Source organism: Periplaneta americana, chromosome 8 (assembly GCF_040183065.1).
Source record: "Periplaneta americana isolate PAMFEO1 chromosome 8, P.americana_PAMFEO1_priV1, whole genome shotgun sequence".
In the NCBI taxonomy this organism is placed as follows: Eukaryota; Metazoa; Arthropoda; class Insecta; order Blattodea; family Blattidae; genus Periplaneta; species Periplaneta americana.
Window position 1 is genome coordinate 143,546,222 of NC_091124.1, and position 23,521 is coordinate 143,569,742.

The 23,521-nt window shown below is 37.5% G+C and overlaps 1 protein-coding gene across 1 annotated transcript in view; it reads right to left on the reverse strand.

Moving 5' to 3' along the window:
* Positions 1-476: 476 nt before the first annotated feature.
* The window catches only part of LOC138704247 (lachesin-like), a 58,939-nt gene continuing 35,894 nt past the window's right edge, over positions 477-23,521 (reverse strand). Inside the window, exons 5-8 of the mRNA XM_069832125.1 lie at positions 18,154-18,297; positions 15,239-15,320; positions 3,851-4,215; positions 477-873 (exon numbers count right to left, since the gene is read on the reverse strand). Of these exons, the coding sequence (XP_069688226.1) occupies positions 620-873; positions 3,851-4,215; positions 15,239-15,320; positions 18,154-18,297 (845 nt within the window). The 3' untranslated portion in view covers positions 477-619. The remainder of the gene's footprint in view (positions 874-3,850; positions 4,216-15,238; positions 15,321-18,153; positions 18,298-23,521) is intronic.

Sequence of the window (23,521 nt, forward strand, 5' to 3'; positions counted from 1 at the left end):
AGATATGGAGAGTTATTCTGTAACTATGGCGCAAAGAAGAGTATGATGTAAAATCACTTGCTTACCCTACTTACAATAATAACGGGTGATGGCTGGATTATATTAAACATTTTTTCATTACACTTTGCTGCTTAAGTTACAGTTAATATCCTCTGTTTCTTCTAAGTAATAATCCGTGTAACAGTCTGAAACTTGCATCTCTGAAGAGAACCAAAGAATCTAAGCTAAAGTTCAAGTGATGTTCTACTACGAATTATTTAAAGAGAGTTTTCTGTTGAATACAGATAAAATGTCTGTTGAATGCCATTTCTTTCTTAGCAGAAACTCAGAAAACAAGGCTACTATTGCTTTCTTTCATTGTGTTCTTTTACGATTACTTGTTGCTGTGGGGACAATGTTTCAGTACCGGTACCAGAAGAACAGGCACAACGTTAACCAATCACAAACAACAGATAATACCAATTTATCTAGGTTAATCCAGAAAATAGAGAACATCATTCCCATGTTCTTCTCTTATTCCCTATTCCATAAGCAGTTTTGTTTTTAATCTCCACACAATCACTTCATTATTTTCATTTGTGAAGTAAAGTTTACATTAATCTATAGTACAAGTTTAACTTCACAAATTGTGCTTCAGGTCTCCTGTGATAGAGATGATGTTCTGGAGAGTGATGATCACTAAAAGCTGAGATGCTTTGGAGGAAATATAGGTGGCAGTACCGGTAGAACCAGTGACAGGGTCAGCATGGATCTTTTCGGTAGTGAATGGTATATCTTCTGTGTAGTCACTGAATCCTGCAACATTACGAGCTGCCACACGCACAGTGTATGGGGTATTCTGAAGTAGGCCGCCCAAAATGTATGATACATTTCCTGAGAAATAAAGATACTTTTTAAATATTTTTCCTACTAGGAAACTCTATGAAAACTATAAATGAACAAAGCTTTATGAATGACACATAATTGTTCATTTTATACATTTATTCAGAAAGTTTAAATAATTGCGTACTGGTATGTGCTGAATATGCTGATTGAGGAAGGTAAAAATGATCAATGTGCTCTCTTTCTCTGTTGCATTGCGTGACAATAGGAAGTCATTTATTCTTTCTCATTAAAAATCTATGTTTTTTGGCGAATTCAGAGACAACCATGCAATGCAACACTTTTGCGTGTCAGCTATCAATAGCAGTGCATACGCTAATTTTCTTCTTATTTTAAAATTACTTCCTACCTCTATTATTAAAGATACTGTACATGTTAATTCTACTACTGATAATTATAATTAGAATTAGTTAAATTAACAATTTTTATACTTCACTGTATAAACTTATGTTATTAGTGATACTCAAGGAAGCGTTAAAAGTGTGTGAATCAAGAATGAATACCGGTACTATTAATTATTTTATGAAATCAGTAATAATTGAATTAGATAAATAGAATAACTAATGTTACCGGTGCATTTACTTTTATAAAATAAATGTTGATGATTAACAATGATACAATGAAATGAAAATATGTCAGTTTTATTTTCTTATTTCTAAGCAACACTTTCACTGTCTATAGTTGCGATACTGACTACAGAGGGTACAGCCAGCTTAAATACATGAAAACTAGGTAAATTAATTTTTAAATTTTTTTTTTAAAGTCTCCATTAATGGATTAGCTAAGTTGAAATTTAAGAGGTTATTACTCACATCTTCACTTACTAGAACCACTAAGCTACCTACTTGGATTAACATTTTTTTTTGCTATATTTTAAATTGTCGAAATTTTGGTAACTTTTTTTTTACAGCTAATCACTATTTCTCTTCCAGCTTCCACAATTTTAAAATATTTTAAATGTCTTTTGTGCTTCCAATTCCAAAAGTTTGTAGCAACAACGTGAATCAGTATCATTAAGTTATTTGCAGTGTAAGTAGTAATTTTTCTCCTCTGTAGGGGTGTGAGCATTTATAACTATGATAACACACCATTTATCCTTAAGGACTAGGTACGATAACCTGTCACTGATAAATTACAATATGTATGATAAGACTTCCTTGTGTTAAATTTTAACACAAGAAAGTCTTATCATACATATTCCGAAGTGATACAGTGTTAAAAGTTGTGTAATCAAGATGGATAAATTAGACCTTTTTTACTGTTGATTGTATTCTTTTATGAATAAAGAATCCTGTTCCTAATTGGTGATTATTGTTTCCTGCCCTGTAGTACAACAAGTAATCTCCTATTGGAAATATGCCATTCCCATCTAATCTAATCTCCTGTACTCCCACAAAGTCTGTTCTATATCTAACTAGTTCTAACCTAATCCTTTCATAAAAATGAACTTAACGCATTTTGGGGTCACACTCTTCAATTTATTAAATAAAAATTATATTTTGCATGCATAATTCTTCAATTAAATGATTCGTTTGCAGTGTTTTACTTACAAAATTTCCAGAGAGTGTGCTCAGTGAACTCTTTACAGTAAAACAATTTCTAGGTATTTATATTGCATTAAATCTAATAAACTTAAAAAGAAAATCAAAATAATATTACAAGAATTTCTTACATTTTTTACTGTTTCTCTTTGTGAAGTCTTTATCCATAACTTTCATATTTAAATTACAGAATCACAACGCACCAAAGCACACAATTTAAGAAAAAATATTTAGGCAAAACATTTGCAGACATGAATGCCCGTCAATTTGTAAGACTATATACGTATATGAACACTATCAGATATAAAGTGTATAATGGTCTAAATTTAACAAAAACTGTATGTAATCATAGTTAGACAGCACTCGCCAACAGAATTACTTCCAAGTGACTGATTTTATTTCATAACTGCGATGCTGATAACATCTATAGTCCCGTCGCTCTAATTTCCGGCAGCCAATCGCGTTGCAGGTCGGCTACATTTAAACGTGTGCGTCTTGTGATTCGCTGATTCATTTCTTAAGGCTCGTTAAATACTTAATATAATCGCCCGCCATTTTAGCTCTTTAGTTGGCGTTCACAAAGAGCACACGAAGATGTTATTTGCCGCTCAATTATTTGCTGAATTACATTGCATTTGATTTATTATCATAGGAGTTACGACATGATAATGTTTAACGGTGTTGCAAATAGATTCCTCATATGGTAGCTCGGCAACGTAAGAACAAAAATGGCGAATGATACTACCTACCTAGACTTTATAGAGCCTTCACTTTCTAAGACGTAAGCAAAGAGGTGGAGTCACACCGGAAATAACAGCGTCGGGACTATAACATCTGACACTTTTCTTTTGCAGCAAAGATAATTTGAGTGTACAGTTGATAGCACTGTTGTTTTTCATTCATTTTAACATTAAAGAAAATAGGCTACTAACATGTCAAGCAAGGGCGCCTGCAGGATCCAATCTCAGTGGTAGCAAGATGGTTAGAAAATTAGAGGAAATGGATGGACAAGAAGAGAGAAAATTGAACATAAAAAATAGCCAGTTCTAAAATCTAAATTACCTTGTGCACACATTCGTAATTTGAAGCACTTGCTTTTGTTGACTTGTTTACTGAGGGTTTGGGAAAACATATATCGAACTCATAAAAAAAATAAATAAAAAAAACTCATAAAAATAAAAATCTCAGTGGTACACTGGCTACCCCCTGCGGGCGCCCATGATATCAAAATCTATTTTGAGATGCTAAGAGAGTTTTTCTCATAATTCAACAACAGGACGCAATTTCCTCGAAAACTCGCCCAGAAAATTTTTCAAGTAAACAGGATGTGTAGGTGTAGAGAATGTTTTGTAATCGTAATTATAAGTATGACCTAAAATTCACTGGTAGTTTAAGGTGCAGAATTTGAAAGTCGATGCTGTGCTTACCTGCATTGAAATTTACATTATTTGCATTCTCCCAGTCATCTATTGGTGGCTCTTTCCTGATATATTGAACACGATAGCCCAGAATTTCCAGTTCCTCGTTGTCTGGACTTCCTATTTCAATTCTTACAGATTCAGGTGTTATTCCATCGATTAACACAGATGGAACAAATGGCTTTGAGCCCTTAAGAAGTGAGATTTTTTTCTCCATCTTTCCTAAACTATTTGTTGCATTGCATACATAGTCCCCAAAGACATTCTCGTTGGTGATTTGTAACTGAAAGAAAGAAAATAAATTGAAAGTCGTTAAATAACATCGAAAAAAGAGACTGTGCTTATAGCTGCCCTCACTGTATTTTCGGTTGAAACTTTAAACCATATGATAGGTTATTACACCAGAGAATAACATTCAATGGAGAGGTGCAATTACCGGAAATGTCTAAATATCAGTTGTTCAAATCGTATAGGGGAAGGAGAAATGTTGAAATATAATTTATGGATCTTAATTTGCTATTAAACAAGCTTTATCTTGTGTTGATAATAGAAAAGAAAATCGTTACAGCTCATTCGGATTTAGAATAAATGCCTTACTGTGCTATTTTTTTCATATACATTCAGTGATCACTAAATCATAGCCATTGCCTAATACTATGTTGTATCTCCTTTCATAGCAGTTATTTAGTGGCGAAGTTAACGTGGGCATCAAATTTTGTCTGGAGCCCTCTATCAGGCACAGAGTTCTTTATTGTAGCTACTTACATCTACGACTACAGACCCAGATTTTTACTTCCTACTTGAAAGAAGCCATGCTAAGGAAATGAACACAGCCCTCGTGTCCTCACAATTTACCCTTTGGCAAAATCATATAAATCTGCAGTCTTATCCATCACATCACCAATAGTAAATAACGTAGAGATTTCACTCTTTGAACGCGGTAACAGCGCCCTCCACACTTTTTCCGTCATTGTCACGTTTGTTTCCAATAATCGCAATGATTATAAATCACTGGTAATTCAGTGCACAGTCTTAGACACAAAAAATAACCGATCTTCTGTAGCGTGAATTTGTCACAATCAAGCTTCGGACAGTGCCTGATTCACACTAGAAAAAATTGTCGTATTTATAACTATTTAGACAGATGACTTTTATTTTGCACCTAATTTACCCCTCGTATATATCTATGTTATAAATTATTATTTTATAACGCTTGATGTATAAACAGAAAACAAATAGAATAGACAAATAGATAGAAAATAGTACAGACAAATGGGGTACCACTACTATAAGGAGATTCTATCAGTCCGGTCCTCTTCAATATCATGACCACAGACATAACAAAAATCACAGAGGACATCACAGCATTGTTAATTATGTATGCAGACGACATGGTGATAGGCTCGTCCAACATAGGAGAACTACAACAGGTCCTAAATAAACTCGTGAGATGGGCCGAGGAAAACAGCCTACAGATAAAACCACCAGAAAACAAAACAAATGAATTTCAGAAACAGCGGCAAACAAAGGAAAAAAGCCACCCTACATTACACAACGAGCCACTTCAGGTAGTGCAAAAATTTAAATACTTAAGTGTAATGCTTCAAACAATATTAAAATCATACAGAATCCACATTCAAGAAAGAGCAGCCACTGCAATAAAATCGATGTACAATATCAAGAATCTGCAACAACTAGAAACAAAAACAGCAATGACCTTATTTAGGTCAGCTATAGCACGTACGGACTAAACATCATATGGGGAAACTTAACAATCAGCGACATGGGAAAAATTGAACAAGTCAAATCATCCTTCATGAAAAGAGTACTAGGAGTAGGAAGAACAACAATCTCGAGACTAACATACGAACTAATGAAGGAAAGCTTCTTCATCGAAGATATTGGAACGCAACTGTGCATGCCAAACACCCCAGCATAAGAGTAAGCCCTTGATTGAAGTACTCAGAGGAAAGAAGAACACCATCTGGAGTGAGTTCTACATAACGGACGCCATGACAACCAGAGACTGGGCAAACACAAACTACGAACTGAGACACATAGTGACCCGTTATGTGGTACATTGTTTTCACCAGGGGGGTTTAACTTAAATGATAGATGTTGGATGCTCATAGATGCTCCTTAGTTTGCCGCAGTGGTCTATTTATTTGTCTATGGCCACAGGTGCGGCTCGTCTTTAGGTTCACTGGTTCACTGAACACCCTGTCTCTTGACGCTACTCATTCTCTTCATAATTAAGAGTAACTATTGAAAGAAACTGCTGGATGTTCGGCTTCTTTTGGTTAGAGCTTAAAGGTCCATTCACAATGAAAATTAAACATAACCGTAACATAAACACAGAAGTTTGCGCCCAGGCTACCAAATGGGATCATTCACAATGATTCACATAAGCATTGACATAAACATTACCGTAAGACGTTAACACGAAAGTTTGCAAACTCCAAACTTTCATACTTATGCTTACGTGATTTGCAAACAGAACACAATCGTGGAGCGCTGAAGTATACGACAGAATATGAGGAAATGGCGTCGTTGTTATGTTTCCATGGTTACCAAGTATGTTTGAGGTTATGTTTATGTTCCCATCGTGAATGATGGTATGACTTCTTGATTTTACCGTAACGTTTATATTCTTAAGTTAACGCTTACGTTATGTTTAATTTTCATTGTGTGATGTGCCTTAAGTGAATTATAGCCAGTAAAGACAGGCGAAATAGTTGCATCTAAGGGTTCATTCTCAGACGTGAACCAGCTAGACCTTTTAAAACAGCCTGCGGCAGTGGGAACACGCTAAAAAGTAGAGGAAAAGTGTGTTAAAAAAAAAAAAAAACGTTGTTGTCGCCAACGAAAACTGTGGCTCCAACACTGTCCTCTGTTACTCACACTATCCTCGTCTGTCATTCACACTTCTTTCTCTAAAGCAAGAGGACTATCCAGCTTGCTTCATAGCTGCCTAAATAGAACAGGTTTCTCTTTTGTTAACACTTCAGAGGGGATGAGTGTGGGGGAGGACTAGCTCATGAATTTGTAAGAAATGTTGCTTTTAGCGAAGCATTGAAGCAGTTATAGGGGAGAGTCGGGTAGTATCGGACAGCGGGTAATATCGGACAGTGAGTTTCTTTCATCTACCACACGATAATAGTACCTGATTGACATGGTTACGTTTCTGTGGTGTCGCATAGAGAAACGTAATCATGTCATTCAGGTACTACCATATGGTGGTAGATAAAAGAAACGCACTGTCCGATATTACCCGATGTCCGATACTACCCGACTCTCCCCTAACATTGTGTTCTCGAGGGGCGGACTTCTGTATAACAGGGGCGTATTTTGCGGACTACCGGGGCTACCAGCGGTAGCCCAAGGAAATTACAAAAGAAAAAGTTTGTAATATAACATAATGTAATAATTTTGTATTATTAGTTTTACCACAGTAATTAAAATTAAAGTAATTGTTAGATTTATATGCGCTCTCTGCTCTCGAAAAGAAACAAGTTGTCAAGGCAGCATCACTGGAGAAACCGCTTGCTACGTGAGGTAGCCTGTGACCGTACCGCTCACGCTGTCTGGTCGCACAACTGCCCATCTGTTTCCATCGTGCAGTGTAAGGCCGGGTGAGTTGCCGCTCTCGTGATCGGTTTCTTCGCAGGCGCGAAGCAACAATACGCTTAGCACGCTAGCTCATGAATGTAATTGTGTTCTTGCAGTGCAGTATTTTAAATCTGTGATTTGTTCGAGTGTCTAAGAGTTATATTAATTGTGAATTATTAAGTTTTTAATTCCCAATTAAGTGATATTGTGAAAAATATGGCAGAACAAGCTTCTGGAGAGGTTTGTGTTGAAAATGACTGTGTAATAGAAGGTTTATTAAAAGTGCCTTTTAACCGTCGCACATACAACGAGGAAGTTGAAATTGTGAAAATGGAAAGACCAACTCCTGAGTTAAATTTGTCCATGGACGTAAAAGAAAAACAGCGTGAGTACACACGCCATTTCACTTCAACATCATATGGTAAGTGGAATTGGTTGTGTGGTAGTTCTAAACTGTCTAAACTATTTTGCTGGCCATGTTTGTTATTTAGCCGCGAAACTAATGTGTGGTCAAAAGAGGGTTTTCTAATATCAACTCCCTCCGAACGGCAGTCCTAAAATACGACAAATCAAAAGCTCATATTTGTAGTAGCATGAACTTTGCAAACTTTGGGAAGACAAGAATTGATTTACAGCTAGATAAGCAAAAAGCTCTACATATCAACCAACACAATGCTCCTGTGGAAAAAAAATCGGGAGATTTTACTGCATCTTATTAACGCAGTCTGCTTTCTAGGAAAACAAGAATTGGCTTTTCGGGATCATAATGAGAGTGTGGAATCAGACAATAGAGGAAATTATATTGAATATTTAAGTTCCTTAAGTGAATTTGACCATTTACTGGCCAATCATCTTGAGAGTTCAACAGTATTTCGTGGTACTTCTCCCGCAATTCATAATGACTTAATATTTGCTATGAGTGGGGTTATGATAAAGAACATAAAATCTGAAATAGAAGAAGCACCTTTTGCGGCCATTGTTGTTGATGAAACAAGTGACTGCTCTAATCAGAGTCAATTGTCCACTGTTTTAAGATACGTCGATAGTACTGCCAATGTTCAAGAACGGTTTATAGGATTCACAAATGTCAGTTCGGGCAAAACTGCTGCTGCTTGTTTTCAGCATGTGGAAGGTGTTATAGCAGAATACAATGTCGGCAATAAGTTAATTGCACAGACATACGATGGTGCTTCAGTTATGGCGGGAAATATTAATGGCTTAAAAACAAAAGTTCAAGAAAAGTATCCTCAAGCACTATTTGTCCATTGTTACAGCCATGTTCTCAATTTAGTTTTGCAACAAACTACTTCATCCATTCCAGAATGCCGCATTTTTTTCAAAACACTGTCGGGTTTAGCTGCATTTTTCTCATCATCTCCTAAAAGATCAGAAAACTTAAGGAATTTATGAACAAGAAACTCCCAAAAGTAGCACCAACTAGATTGAATTTTACATCTCGGCTTGTAAATACAGTAAAGGAATACAGAGAAAAACGGACTGCTTTCTTTAAAAATATCATTTGTAATGACTCTGAAGAAAACTGGGATGATGCTGTAAATGTGCAGGCTCAAGGATATTTGAATTTTTTCACACAGTTTCAGAATATATTTCTTCTTGAAGTCTATGCTAGAGTGTTCGCACATACAGATGTGCTCTACAATATTCTTCAGACAAAAAGTCTAGACATAGCATACTACTTGCAAGAGGTATCAAAGTTAAAAAATAAAATACTATATCCGAGTTCAGACGTAGTGGGTTTCCGTCCATATGGAGTAATATGGAAAATGAAAATTCTTCAGCCAATACAATGGAACCACCATTAAAGCGACGAAAAGGAGATGATGAATTGAAATACAGGCAGCTGTACTACAGCATACTAGATCGTATGCACATGGAAATTACTGACAGATTTTCTGATTATGGAAAGCTTCAGTTCACATATCTTCTAGATTCTCAAAAATTTTCTGCTTATAGAGAAAACTTCCCGAATGAGGCACTAAACAAATTATTTCAGTCCTATAACAGTCACTTTGATCAAGTATGTTTGAAAAATGAATTAAGTGTAATATATTCAGCAGAGGTCTTTGATTTTTCGAACAAACCTATCCATGAAATATTATCTGCCATATATGAAAACCAGCTGAACCAAGTTATTCCTGAAGTCCTTAAATTGGCAACATTAATTGTGACAATACCAGCTATGTCAGCATCAGTAGAAAGAACATTTTCTGCGTTGAAGAGAATAAAATCCTACTGTAGATCAACTCATACACAAGAACGTTTATCCGGCTTGGCACTGATATCCATTGAAAAGTCATTTCTACAGAAACTTCGCAAGCGGCCCAACTGTAATTTCAATGACGAAGTCATCAAAGTATTTTCGTCCCAATCAAGACGTCTGGAATTCATATATAAATAGGTAATGAATTTTATTATAGGGACTTTAAAATATATTTTGTGTAATAATAGGGTCAGTGGTAGCCCAGGCCCTTAAACCAGTATACGCCACTGCTGTATATGTACCTACCGATACTAATAGTGAAACCAATGTTATTGTAAATACGTTTTACGTAGGAAAGTGTGTTTCTAGCAATAATAAAACATGTGATTTGTAATGGTGGAAAATAGCTTTATACGTTTTACGTAAGGACGATGTGCGTTTTTAACTAGGCCTGTAATTAAATTTGTGATTTGTAATGGCGGAAACTAGTGTTAATGTTGTCTAGACAACCAACTTTTCAACTCTTCCATTAGAAAAAAAAACTTGAAATAAAGGCTCTGGGAAGACTACTTCCACTTTTATCAATTTTTCAGGATCGATCATGTAAGGGTAAATCATTTTGTAGAGTGTTCAGGCCTCAAATTTATGAAAGAAATAACTAGATCTGTGGATGCGAAGTCACAAACAAATTGTTCTGTTTCCCGTGTTTGCTCTTTGCTAAAGAAAGTGATGCTAGTTGGGTTAAAACAGGGGTGTGTGTGATTTAAGTCATCTGACTCAAAAAATTAAGAAACACGAAGAATCTGTAGTTCATAAGAATGCAACATTGGATCTGTCAATGCTTGGGAAAACAGATATCAGGAACAACTCGACACTGCGTTAAGGAGAAATACTGAAAGACATAATGACGTGGTGAGAAAAAATCGGTATGTGTTATCGAAAATTATCGATTGTGTCAAGTTTTGTGGTGAATTTGAATTAGCACTGCGGGGACACGATGAAAAAACATCTTCATCAAACCCGGGAATCTTTAGAGGTTTCATCAATTTCACAGCTACGTTAGACGGTGTCTTAAAAGACCACCTCACTACAGCAACTGTTTTCAAGGGAACATCAAAATCGATACAGAATGATCTGTTGAGTTGCATGCTTTAAGTGTGTCGTGAACAAATATTGGCTGAAATAGCTGATGCTGATTTTGTTTCTGTGATAGCAGAAGAAACGTCAGATGTGTCAACAAAGTATCAACTGGTGATGGTGATTCGCTATGTGTTGCTGAACGGGAAACCAGTGGAAAGATTTTGGACTTTCTCGAATCCATCTGGTCATGACGCTCTTTCCTTGGCGAACTGCATCAAGGACGTTCTTGCAGAGATTCTGAAAACTGATAAAGAGAAACTAATCTCCCAAAGCTATGATGGTGCAAATGTCATGAGTGGATGTAATGCTGGAGTTCAAACCCTAGTAGAACAGGATTACCCTTACGCTTACTTCACTCACTGTTACGTCCACCAATTAAACTTGATCATGGCTAAAGCTGCAAGTCAGAACACTCAGGTCCGCGTGTTTTTCGCCAACATTGGAGAAATACCCTCGTTCTTTGCCAGCTTTCTTCAAAGGGTCACCATTCTTGATGATTTTGTCCGAAAAAGAGTTCCGCACGGTTCCAATACCTGATGAAATTTTAACTCGAGAACTGTCCAAATGGTATATGAAAATAAAGACGCTATTCTGGAGTCCCTGGAGAAAATTTAAAACACAATAAACCAAGCCCAAGGTTTGCGGTTGAAAATGGAACTTTCTTCTTTTAATTTTTGGTTGGAAATTTTCTACAGGATTATGGCTCATGTAGATATACTCTACAACCAAATACAAAAAAGCATAGCTGATTCGTTGAAAATCAAGAATGCAATATCTTCATTTGAAATAGAAGTAATGAAAATTCTAAATAGCATCGATAACATTGTAGCTGAATATGAAGAGGACAATAAGACAAAGAGACGTCGTGAAAACACCAACATCTTTCGCAACGTGGCAGAGAAAGAAGTTTGTGACGTGATTCTAAATCAGGGACGATTGAGATTTTCATTTACAAATCACATATTGGCAGCAAATCTTCTCGATTCGAAACACTTTCCAAATTATAACAAAATGCTCCCCGAGAAAAATCTGAAATCTGTAATAGAAACATATCCATTTCTTAAATTCCAACAACTGAAATCTGAGTTGCAAGCGATCTACATGAGAAATGACTTCAGAAATGTGTGCGATGTCGTAGATCTTTTGCAATTCCTCATCGAAAATAACGTGGTAGAGTCATTCAGTGAAGTGTCGAAACTCCTGAAAATAATAGCAACAGTGCCTATGTCTGCCCCGGAAGCAGAAAGATGTTTTTATACATTAAAGCGGGTGAAAACGTTTCTTCGAAGTACGATGGAGGAAGAACGTCTAACGGCCTTAGCAATGCTAGCCATTGAAAAATCCATGGTTACGGAATGTGTGGATTTCAACGAGAGAGTGATCAACATATTTTCAACAAAAAACGAGAGAAGGATGGATTTTCACTACAAACATTCAACAGCAACACCGTCCTCTTTCGAATTACTGGGTTAGGTGAATATTTGATTCTTACAGTTTGATTTTATGTTTATTTTTTCTGAGAACGAGTTCATGTACACGAAAACAGTAATGCTATAAATTAATGTCGTAACTTATTTATAGTACCGATATTCAATATGTGAACCCCCAACATCAAATCTCACGAGCCACCACTGCTGTGCCACCAAGAGATACCATGAATCCAACGACGAGTGCGTTTGCGAACTGTGTCAGAAGCCGTGCTGACGATATCACGTTGAAAATTGCTGCGAGAGGAAAACCTCACTCGCAAACTTTTGCAGACTAAACTACAAATCGTATGCACATTGTGCGCATTCCATTTCATTCATTCAAAACAAACAGAAAACGAAGGAAAAACAAAACAAAGTCTAGAATTCGTAACTTCTTCTTGTTTATTACGCAATCACGCTGACCTTAGACAATGGGTTCGAACAGGTTCGAAGCAACAATATCATTTGAAACATTGGTAAGAAATTATTGGAATTCTGCCATTACATAAGAAATTCGTTCACGTGTAAACTTAAACTCTCACGAAATCAACCAAAGTTTCGATGGGGACTAGAGACATAGGCCTATAGATTATCAACATGAAGAAAGAAAGTTCATTTTTAATTATCATAATCTGAATCTACGGTTCGAGTCCTCATGGGGGAAGAAATTTTCTCATGAAATTTCGGCCAGTGTATGGGACCGGTGCCCACCCAGAATCGTGATGCACTTGGGGAGCTACAATACGTAGCGAAATCCGGTTACGCAAACCAGCTATAACGGCTGGAGGGGTCATCGTGCTAACCACACGATACCTCCATTCTGGTTGGATGATCGTCCACCTCTGCTTCGGCATGTGGCCTTGAGGCCAGCAGCCGGATGGTCGGTCTTGGCCCTTCGTGGGCTGTAGCGCCACGGATGATGATGATGATGATTATTATTATTATTATTATTATTATTATTATTATTATTATTATTATTATTTAATTTGAATCTACAATTTACTCTTGAGCAAAAATAATATTGTACAGGGTGAAATTGATAGTATAACTGTACAGACTGAAAGAGACAATAGAATACATTAAAATAAATTAAAAACCTATTATGCGTTTTGTAATGAAGTGCATGGTTAATTAGAACATTAGGCTGGAAGTCTGCGTAGTTGGACAACAGCATATCGCCGGCTCACCTACGAATATACGCGAACACAGGTATGAATAGCAGCATTCCGTCCCTTTGTCACTTGAAGTAGGATTGCCAGACTTCCTAATGGCAGGAAATAACGATACGCGTTAGTATCTTTATTTAATTCGCAAGAAAACAGTCCATTTTATTAAAAAAAACTTATCAGTTTCTCTAACGATAAGAGTAAAAATCACAATCGTACGGATATAACTTACAAAATAAAACAGTGTTAACATATAGGGAAAATTATTTTTTTCTGAGAAAAGTATTTATTTGGGACTAATATATTAGAATTTCTTGTTGTACTCTATCCAAGGAATTTTTTTGCTTAGTTAACAGTCCGAAGACAGTAGAAACTCATAAAGTGACATTTATAAGGCATCACTTATGAGATAACTAAGTCAGGAGATAATGGGATAGGGTGGCCAATTCTTTTCCTCCTCCATTGCATACATCGCTGACTAGTAACATATTACACTAATCAGACTTCAGATGTATACGAACAATTAATAATTGTTCTTCTTCTGACACATATTGTCGAGTGACCTGATAATAGATGTAGCCTATCAGCCAGAACCTCAATCAGAGGATAGGCTAATCCAAGAAATAAGCCGTTTAAATCTGCACAGTTATAGGCCTATTACTTTCACCCTTATATTTACATGGTAAACTTCGAGATACTGTATATATTATTTTAATGTACCGAAGCATATATGAAGTTTCCATGCAGATATTCTGCGTCATCGTACGATGAATAATAATAATAATAATAATAATAATAATAATAATAATAATAATAATAATAATGGCTTTATTTAACCTGGCAGAGTTAAGGCCGTAAGGCCTTCTCTTACACTTAGAAGAATAGTGGAACGGAGAAAAATTCTCTCCGGCACCGGGATTTGAACCCGGGTTTTCAGCTCTAAGTACTGATGCTTTATCCACTAAGCCACACCGGATTCCCATCCCGGTGTCGGATCGAATCGTCTCAGTTTAAGTTCCACCTCTTGGGTTCCCTGTAGTGGCCTGCCCTCTGCACTACGTCATAGATGTCTATGAACGTAGGACAATGTCCATATGATATGCGTAAACTACTTTGTGATTTAAGACGGCGCTTATTCCGTCGGATCCCGGCCAATCAGTCACTCATAACGAGTGCACCTCCGCACATATGTGGACATTGTCCTACGTTCATAGACATCTATGACGTAGTGCAGAGGGCAGGCCACTAGAGGGAACCCAAGAGGTGGAACTTAAACTGAGAAGCTCTAACTGTTGATGCTTTATCCACTTAGCCACACCGGATTCCTTCCCGTCTGAGACATTCGATCCCAGACCGGAAGGGAATCCGGGTGTGGCTTAGTGATAAAGCATCAACTCGTAAGCTGAAAACCGGTTCAAATCCCGGTGCCGGAGAGAATTTTCTCTGTTCCACTACTCTTTCATCGTTCGAAATACTGGCATTTTCAGTAAGATTCATAGACATTTTTGTTTTCTCTTAGCTACATGTAAAGGGGAATAAAATATGTAATTACATAAATTCGGGATTTACTCATAATTATATTCGTTATAAAGTTCTTAAATTTCCCGAAAAGTTTTGACCTATATTTAATAAGCTAAAATTCTAGTTATTTTTGTGAGATGACATTGGACATTAGATATACCAGTAATTGTACTGCGATTTTCTTCCTCGATTAAAGTGATGTTTCCCTGTGATGAAATTGTTTTGTTTGTCTTTTCAGCCATGTAATTTTTGGTGCTGGGTCTGCTCTGACGTCACTTGTCCAGGTTGGACATAACCATTTAAGAATCCATATGATTTCTCTGACCCTTCTGGTTCCATTCCAGACTGTTTATCTGCATACATAAAACAAACAAATGAGTTTCATTCTCATAATGGGGCGCGCTTCCGTACAGGGCACGGAATTTCTCTAAGGATTAAGCCCAGTTTAGGTTTGTGTGTATTAATCGTAAAAAAATATAATAGATTTTGCGTTCGATTCTCAATATTTTCCAGCCCCTAATTCACACACACACACACACACACACACACACACACACACACACACACACACACACACACACACACACACACACACACACACACACACACACACACACACACACACACACACACACACACACACACACACACACACACACACACACACACACACACACACACACACACACACACACACACACACACACACACACACACACACACACACACACACACACACACACACACACACACACACACACACACACACACACACACACACACACACACACACACACACACACACACACACACACACACACACACACACACACACACACACACACACACACACACACACACACACACACACACACACACACACACACACACACACACACACACACACACACACACACACACACACACACACACACACACACACACACACACACACACACACACACACACACACACACACACACACACACACACACACACACACACACACACACACACACACACACACACACACACACACACACACACACACACACACACACACACACACACACACACACACACACACACACACACACACACACACACACACACACACACACACACACACACACACACACACACACACACACACACACACACACACACACACACACACACACACACACACACACACACACACACACACACACACACACACACACACACACACACACACACACACACACACACACTACACACACACACACACACACACACACACACACACACACACACACACACACCACACACACACACACACACACACACACACACACACACACACACACACACACACACACACACACACACACACACACACACACCACACACACACACACACACACACACACACACCACACCACACACACACACACACACACACACACCACACCACACACACACACACACACACACACACACACACACACACACACACACACACACACACACACACACACACACACACACACACACACACACACACACACACACACACACACACACACACACACACACACACACACACACACACACACACACACACACACACACACACACACACACACACACACACACACACACACACACACACACACACACACACACACACACACACACACACACACACACACACACACACACACACACACACACACACACACACACACACACACACACACACACACACACACACACACACACACACACACACACACACACACACACACACACACACACACACACACACACACACACAACACACACACACACACACACACACACACACACACACACACACACACACACACACACACACACACACACACACACACACACACACACACACACACACACACACACACACACACACACACACACACACACACACACACACACACACCACACACACACACACACACACACACCACACACACACACACACACACACACACACACACACACACACACACACACACACACACACACACACACACACACACACACACACACACACACACACACACACACACACACACACACACACACACACACACACACACACACACACACACACACACACACACACACACACACACACACACACACACACACACACACACACACACACACACACACACACACACACACACACACACACACACACACACACACACACACACACACACACACACACACACACACACACACACACACACACACACACACACACACACACACACACACACACACACACACACACACACACACACACACACACACACACACACACACACACACACACACACACACACACACACACACACACACACACACACACACACACACACACACACACACACACACACACACACACACACACACACACACACACACACACACACACACACACACACACACACACACACACACACACACACACACACACACACACACACACACACACACACACACACACACACACACACACACACACACACACACACACACACACACACACACACACACACACACACACACACACACACACACACACACACACACACACACACACACACACACACACACACACACACACACACCTAAACTGGGCTCTAACTTTAGAGAAATGCCACTGCCCCTGTACGGAAGCGCGCCCGATTTATTTAACAGCGACACAGCATTGGTTTATATTCATCCAGCAAGGCGTGGTAATTTCTGTGCTGTTTAAGACGAAACCTCTCACAAGTCTCCGACTGCATTGTACTTGGCTTTGAATTAATTGACTATCCTCATTTTCATCAGATTTAGCGCCCTCATACTATCACTTATTTCCGAAACTTAAAAAAAAAAAAAAATGGAAACATTGTAAGGAAATAAATTTTTATCGATTGAAGCAGTAGTTTAGTAAGTATCACTGTGGAAAAAGTGTTTACAGGGCAGTTTTCTGAAGACTTAGAATTGGTTCGTGATCGTTGTGCTAAGTATAGGCCCTATAGAGTGAATTTGTTGAATAAATAGAAGTTTATTTCCATGTTGGACTAAAAATTTACCAGTATCGCCTCGTATGAACAAATCTAATATGCTTACATTTTAAACTCTGATTGAACAATAGGGCCCACTTACGTTGAATCTTGAGCATGATTGTTCGTTCCAGCATGTTGCTTTTAACTCTGGACAGTTGGAATGCACGGCAATGGTATTCGCCTATATCTTCTACCGTTACATTTTTAATGAATAGGCCATCTTCAACCACTTTATATTTGTGTCCTGCAAAATAAATTTGTTTTGCGTTAGAGTTAATTTATATAATCTCCTGAATTAAAAACACAAAGAATTATGCTTTGAACTTCACTCTCTGCCACTTTCTCTCCTCTTACCTCTCCCCTCTTATACATTTCCTGTCCGACTCCCATAGTATTTCCAACTTTTCTTTTATGAAAATACGTGAGACTAAGGAATCGACAAAATTTCACATAGAAAATTGGTTAATTTTTTCGTTCAGTTACTAAAAAACAAATTTATTCTACACTTCGGCAGTTAGGCTTAAATTAAGAATATTTTAGACAAATCGACTGCAGTTTGTAGCTCTTATTTGATTAGATGTTTAGTGCTCCTATTTCGAACATGTCTAAAACTCTCTTTGTATGGACTTTACTACATGGTATGCTTAGAACAAAACTAGCCAGTTTTTCAGATATATAATACCTATTAATATTGTTTGATTTTAAACAGGTGAGCACTAAACCCCATATCTGGCAAGCATTACCTTCTAAAAAGAGTGCACATTTTAATGCATCTCATATAAATAAGCATAATTCACGGCAAAATCAAATGTTTAGATTTAGAATAATGATATTTACATGCAAAAATAAAGGAGAAAAATGCTCGAAGAGAAGAAAAATAAGGAAGTTGGGAGACTGTTAAAAATTAGGGGCAAATATCGGAAAATACGGGAGGGTTGACAACTCTAGATTCTCTCTCGCACTCTCACTCTCTAGCTCTCGCTGTCTCACACTCCCACATCTGTCTCGCTTTCCACTCTAACCTTGACTGTCACTCTCAAAGAGAGAGAAGAGAGTTGTAACTTGCATACAAATTTTTTGTTACTGCGTTTTATAACAGTACCTATGTGTTAATTTTGAACTATTAAGTATTTTGTCTTTAAAATTTGGCGTGCTTGATTTCTATTTGAGAGACAAGTACAATAAATTACTTACTTATTTACTTACTGACTTTTAAGGAACCCGGAGGTTCATTGCCGCCCTCACATAAGCTGCCATTGGTCCCTATCCTGAGCAAGATTAATCCAGTTTCTACCATCACATCCCACCTCCCTCAAATCCATTTTAATATTATCTTCCCATCTACGTCTCGGCCTCCCCAAAGGTCTTTTTCCCTCCGGCCTCCCAACTAACACTCTATATGCATTTCTGGATTCGCCCATACGTGCTACATACCCCGCCCATCTCAAACGTCTGGATTTAATGTTCCTAATTATGTCAGGTGAAGAATACAATAGTATAATAAAATACTATAAGCTTTATTTTAAATTATTGGTATTTAATTTTGTATTTTAAGTTTTATACAATTTCATTTTTCAGCAATATATGACAAATAGAATATCGTCGGTTTCTTGATAAAAGTGACAAGTCCAAAATGAAAAATTGTTGGGAAAAGGCATTTGAAGGTCTAATGATCCATCCAAAGATAACTGTACTTCTTTAGATGTTAGTAATTAGTTATTTTGAAGGTAAATGTGCTATATTATCAGTTTTTAATATAAAATTATGTCTTAAATTTTCATAATGCTTGGAAGCATTCAATGTGACTTGGTCACTTTTACCAAGAAACCGACGATATACAGACTGTTCAGCTCGGCATACACTGGATATTATTAGGGAGGATTTTAGCATATTTTCTTGTTTTATTTCTTAATTAAAAGTGCACATAATTGCTATCACTATTTAAATACGTTTCAAGAGATTTGCAACCAAACGAGAGCTTTTTAAAGTGCGTACTGCATAGGATATATGCATATTTCAGGGGTAAGTCTATATTTCCGCTTTTAGTGCACATAAATGCATATTTGTTGATTTTTATCAATCGACTCTCAAAATAATTTAAAAAATGGAAAATCGCAATATGCAAATTACGAGAAACTTACACAATAGAGACACTTTTCAATTTTATTTAACTTGTTGCAATTTGACAACACAACAATAAACAAAGCACTCATTATTGTTATTAAATTAATTGTTATATTACACATTCCAGTTTTCTACTTGCAGGCTTCTATAAACATATTCTTGTAAACAACAATAAATGTTTGTTGTCTGAGAATTTGGAAAAAAAAAAAAAAAATGCTGTAGTTTATTGTAACTCCAATTTGAACAAAAACTGAACGAAGTTACAGATCTTGAAGTTTCTTGTGTACGCACATTATAATAACTTTACTGCTTTATTTGTAATCACTCGTATAATACAATGTGGCTGTTTACTTCAATAATTCCATTGTAAATTTAAAACTTAAAAGACATTTAAAATGTTGTAATTTTTTTAACGAAGTAAGGTAGGTGGACCCAGTATGGCCTAATACCACATTCTAGTATATATAGTCACGAAGCTCAATACGTAGGGAATATGCATCCATAGATAGTTGATAGCCACTAGGATCGCTACTATCGCCTCATCACAGACATTGCGAAATAGTACCGACACAGTCTATTGTTCCTAGTACTCTCAACAACTCAAACTTCGTGACTGTATATACTAGACTATGCTAATACCCAATATGGCCTAGTCTCGATTTTGACGTAGTTATGGGTGAAATTAAGCAGATAGCACTGGCATGTAATGCAGGCAGTCCTGGAGACTCGTTAGAAGCTGTTGGCAGTTCAGTTTGTTTTTTTCCATTGGCTGTAGTCTGATAAAGTTGCTGGGTAACGAATTTTTCTTTCTGGTGATCTAATATTCCAAAGGTAAGTTCCCGCTGTCTGTATATACGCATTGTTGGTCATTCATTTCAGAGTTACGTATTATTGTAGCTTGTAATTTTGATATAATGTATTTTACGTTTGCTTACAACATCCTGCTCATAATCAAACAAAGACAACATTATGTTAAGCGGAACCAATAGGGGTGACCCGGGCAAAACGAATAACCCGGGAAAAGAGAATAATGCCTGTTTCTTAGAAAAGTCAACAGGTAGCGCTTTCTGCTATGTTGGGGAAGAATCCCTACGAGATTTTGCTGCTGGAACTCACTTGTCGTCATTCTAGCTAGTAAGAGAAGAAGTCAGCGTGTGTTTCAAGAAAATTGACTGTTTTCTTAAAATATTTCAAGGTAAGAGAAACATATGTACAACATACAGTACTGCAGAAACTCTTTGTTATGTGGTAGTAATATATAGGCGATAGAATTACCGGTAGCCCTAAAATGCCGTACTTACGAAGAAGATTATTGACGTTTATGTTTGTATAACCTTAAATGAAAAGCGAAATGGTATCTGCGGGCAAAGTGAATAGGGCAAAGTGGATAACTTATCCGCTTTGCCCTGCCACCTTTATTTGACTATATAAATGTCAGTTGTATTTTTGTATGTATTTGTCTATTGTAATAAAGCATGTTAGATCATTTTACATAGTGGAGGCATTAAGTCACACTAATTAAATTATAAATCAGCAACACTGATCTTAATTTTTATTTAAAAAGGTCGTAATGTGTTTTCACATGGTTTAATTTTTCAAGAGGAAGACGGAGGAAGCCAAACGGTCTGAAGAAGCCATGAAGAAAGCACTTGAAGAAATAAAATCTTCCAATCAGTGGTTCTGTTATCTGGCCACACAACCATAATGTGTTTGTTGATGAAGATTTTGCTCCAGATGAACTTACAGATCGCCCACTTGAGATAGAAATCAGCGAAACGACAGCTGGCTCAAATTTAACAATTTCTGCGGTGCCAGCTTCTTCAGCGGCTGAAGAAACAGTTAATGCCTCACTCAGAATCAACCACATCTGTGATTTCGGCATCTTCAGAGTTTGACGAAATATTCAATACATCAATTACACTGAGATTTTCAGTTCGGGTTACACCAAAACCCTCAACATCGTCAGCAGGAGAACCAAAGTCAGTTCTTTTGATTTAGACCAGTGCCGAAAGTGGATGCTCGAAAGATACGAGTTAAACGAAGAAAATGTCAGCGCTCTGAAGCTCTTACATCTATACCGAATAAAAACGTTGAAAGAGAAGTAACTTATGGGCAGGAGAAAAAGCAGAAGAAATCCAAGTCTTCAGTGCCAGTGAAACGTCGACTTGTTCAAATTTGTATTTTGTACTAATCTCACGTGCTGTAGAGGGCTGTAATAACATTTCTTTAATCTCATATGCCTCATTAACATCGTGTTTATTTGTCGGTTTAAATTTATTATTAGTGAATAGAAATTAAATAGAAAGGTGAAAATGTTATAGGGATATTCACTTTGCCAGGGTTAATTATTCGCTTTGCCCGTGTACCCGGGTAAAGCGAATAATTAACTATAGGCTATTTTCTTTCTCAAATCATATCACTGTCCGTAGGTATGAGAAACGAATTGCTGTTTTGTAGATATGTGGACAACATATGTCACAACAAAAGTCATGAAGTTTTTATTTCGGGAGCACCAAACTATAGCCTGTGGCATTGTTTATTCTTAGCTTATCCATTTTACCCGGATTTCCCCTATGGCCTATGGTGACGAAGATGATCTTGTCGAGACTGCAAATGTGACTCAGTCACCAGAAGAGAAAAGTGATGCAGAACATGCCACTAACACTTCATTCAAAGATTTGATACCAACATCTCCAAAAAAATGCGCGTAAAACCTCGAATCGAAAATTAGCCATCAACAGTCGAGGTGTTGTACTGCAGAAGGAATTATTTCCTGCCTCAGAAACCACAACAGCACAACCTAAGAATATTTCACACGATGGTGGTCAGAAAGCAGGAACCTCACACACTAAACCGGAAAAGCAGAAAAAGCAGTTCTAACAAGCAAGTCAAAAGGGACGAAGAAAAAGGAATCATGGTTCTGTAACATATGCCAGGAAGATGAAATAAAAGACATGCGGAAGTGTGAAAGTTGTGATACGTTTGTGTATGCAGAATATGCTGGTTTAGCCAAGAATGATAAAGGGCCTTTCATTTTCCCGCACTGTGAACCATAAACGATAATTTTGAGAAGGAAAAATTCTATTGATGATTTTTTCTTCAGAATCTTAAAAAAAAATGGAGCAGTTTTTTCGTACACCTTGCTATACCAACACATGTTTAAAAATATGTTTTATTTCTGTATCATTATTTCCACATTTCTATGCAAATTTAAAAAAATAATAGACCATATTGGGTATAAATGCTATAGATATTTTCAAGCTTCATTCTAACCATGTGGGCGTTTAAAAAGTGCTCATACTTTTTTTAAAGACGCTCACAAATGTTTGCCCTTTTGAATGTGG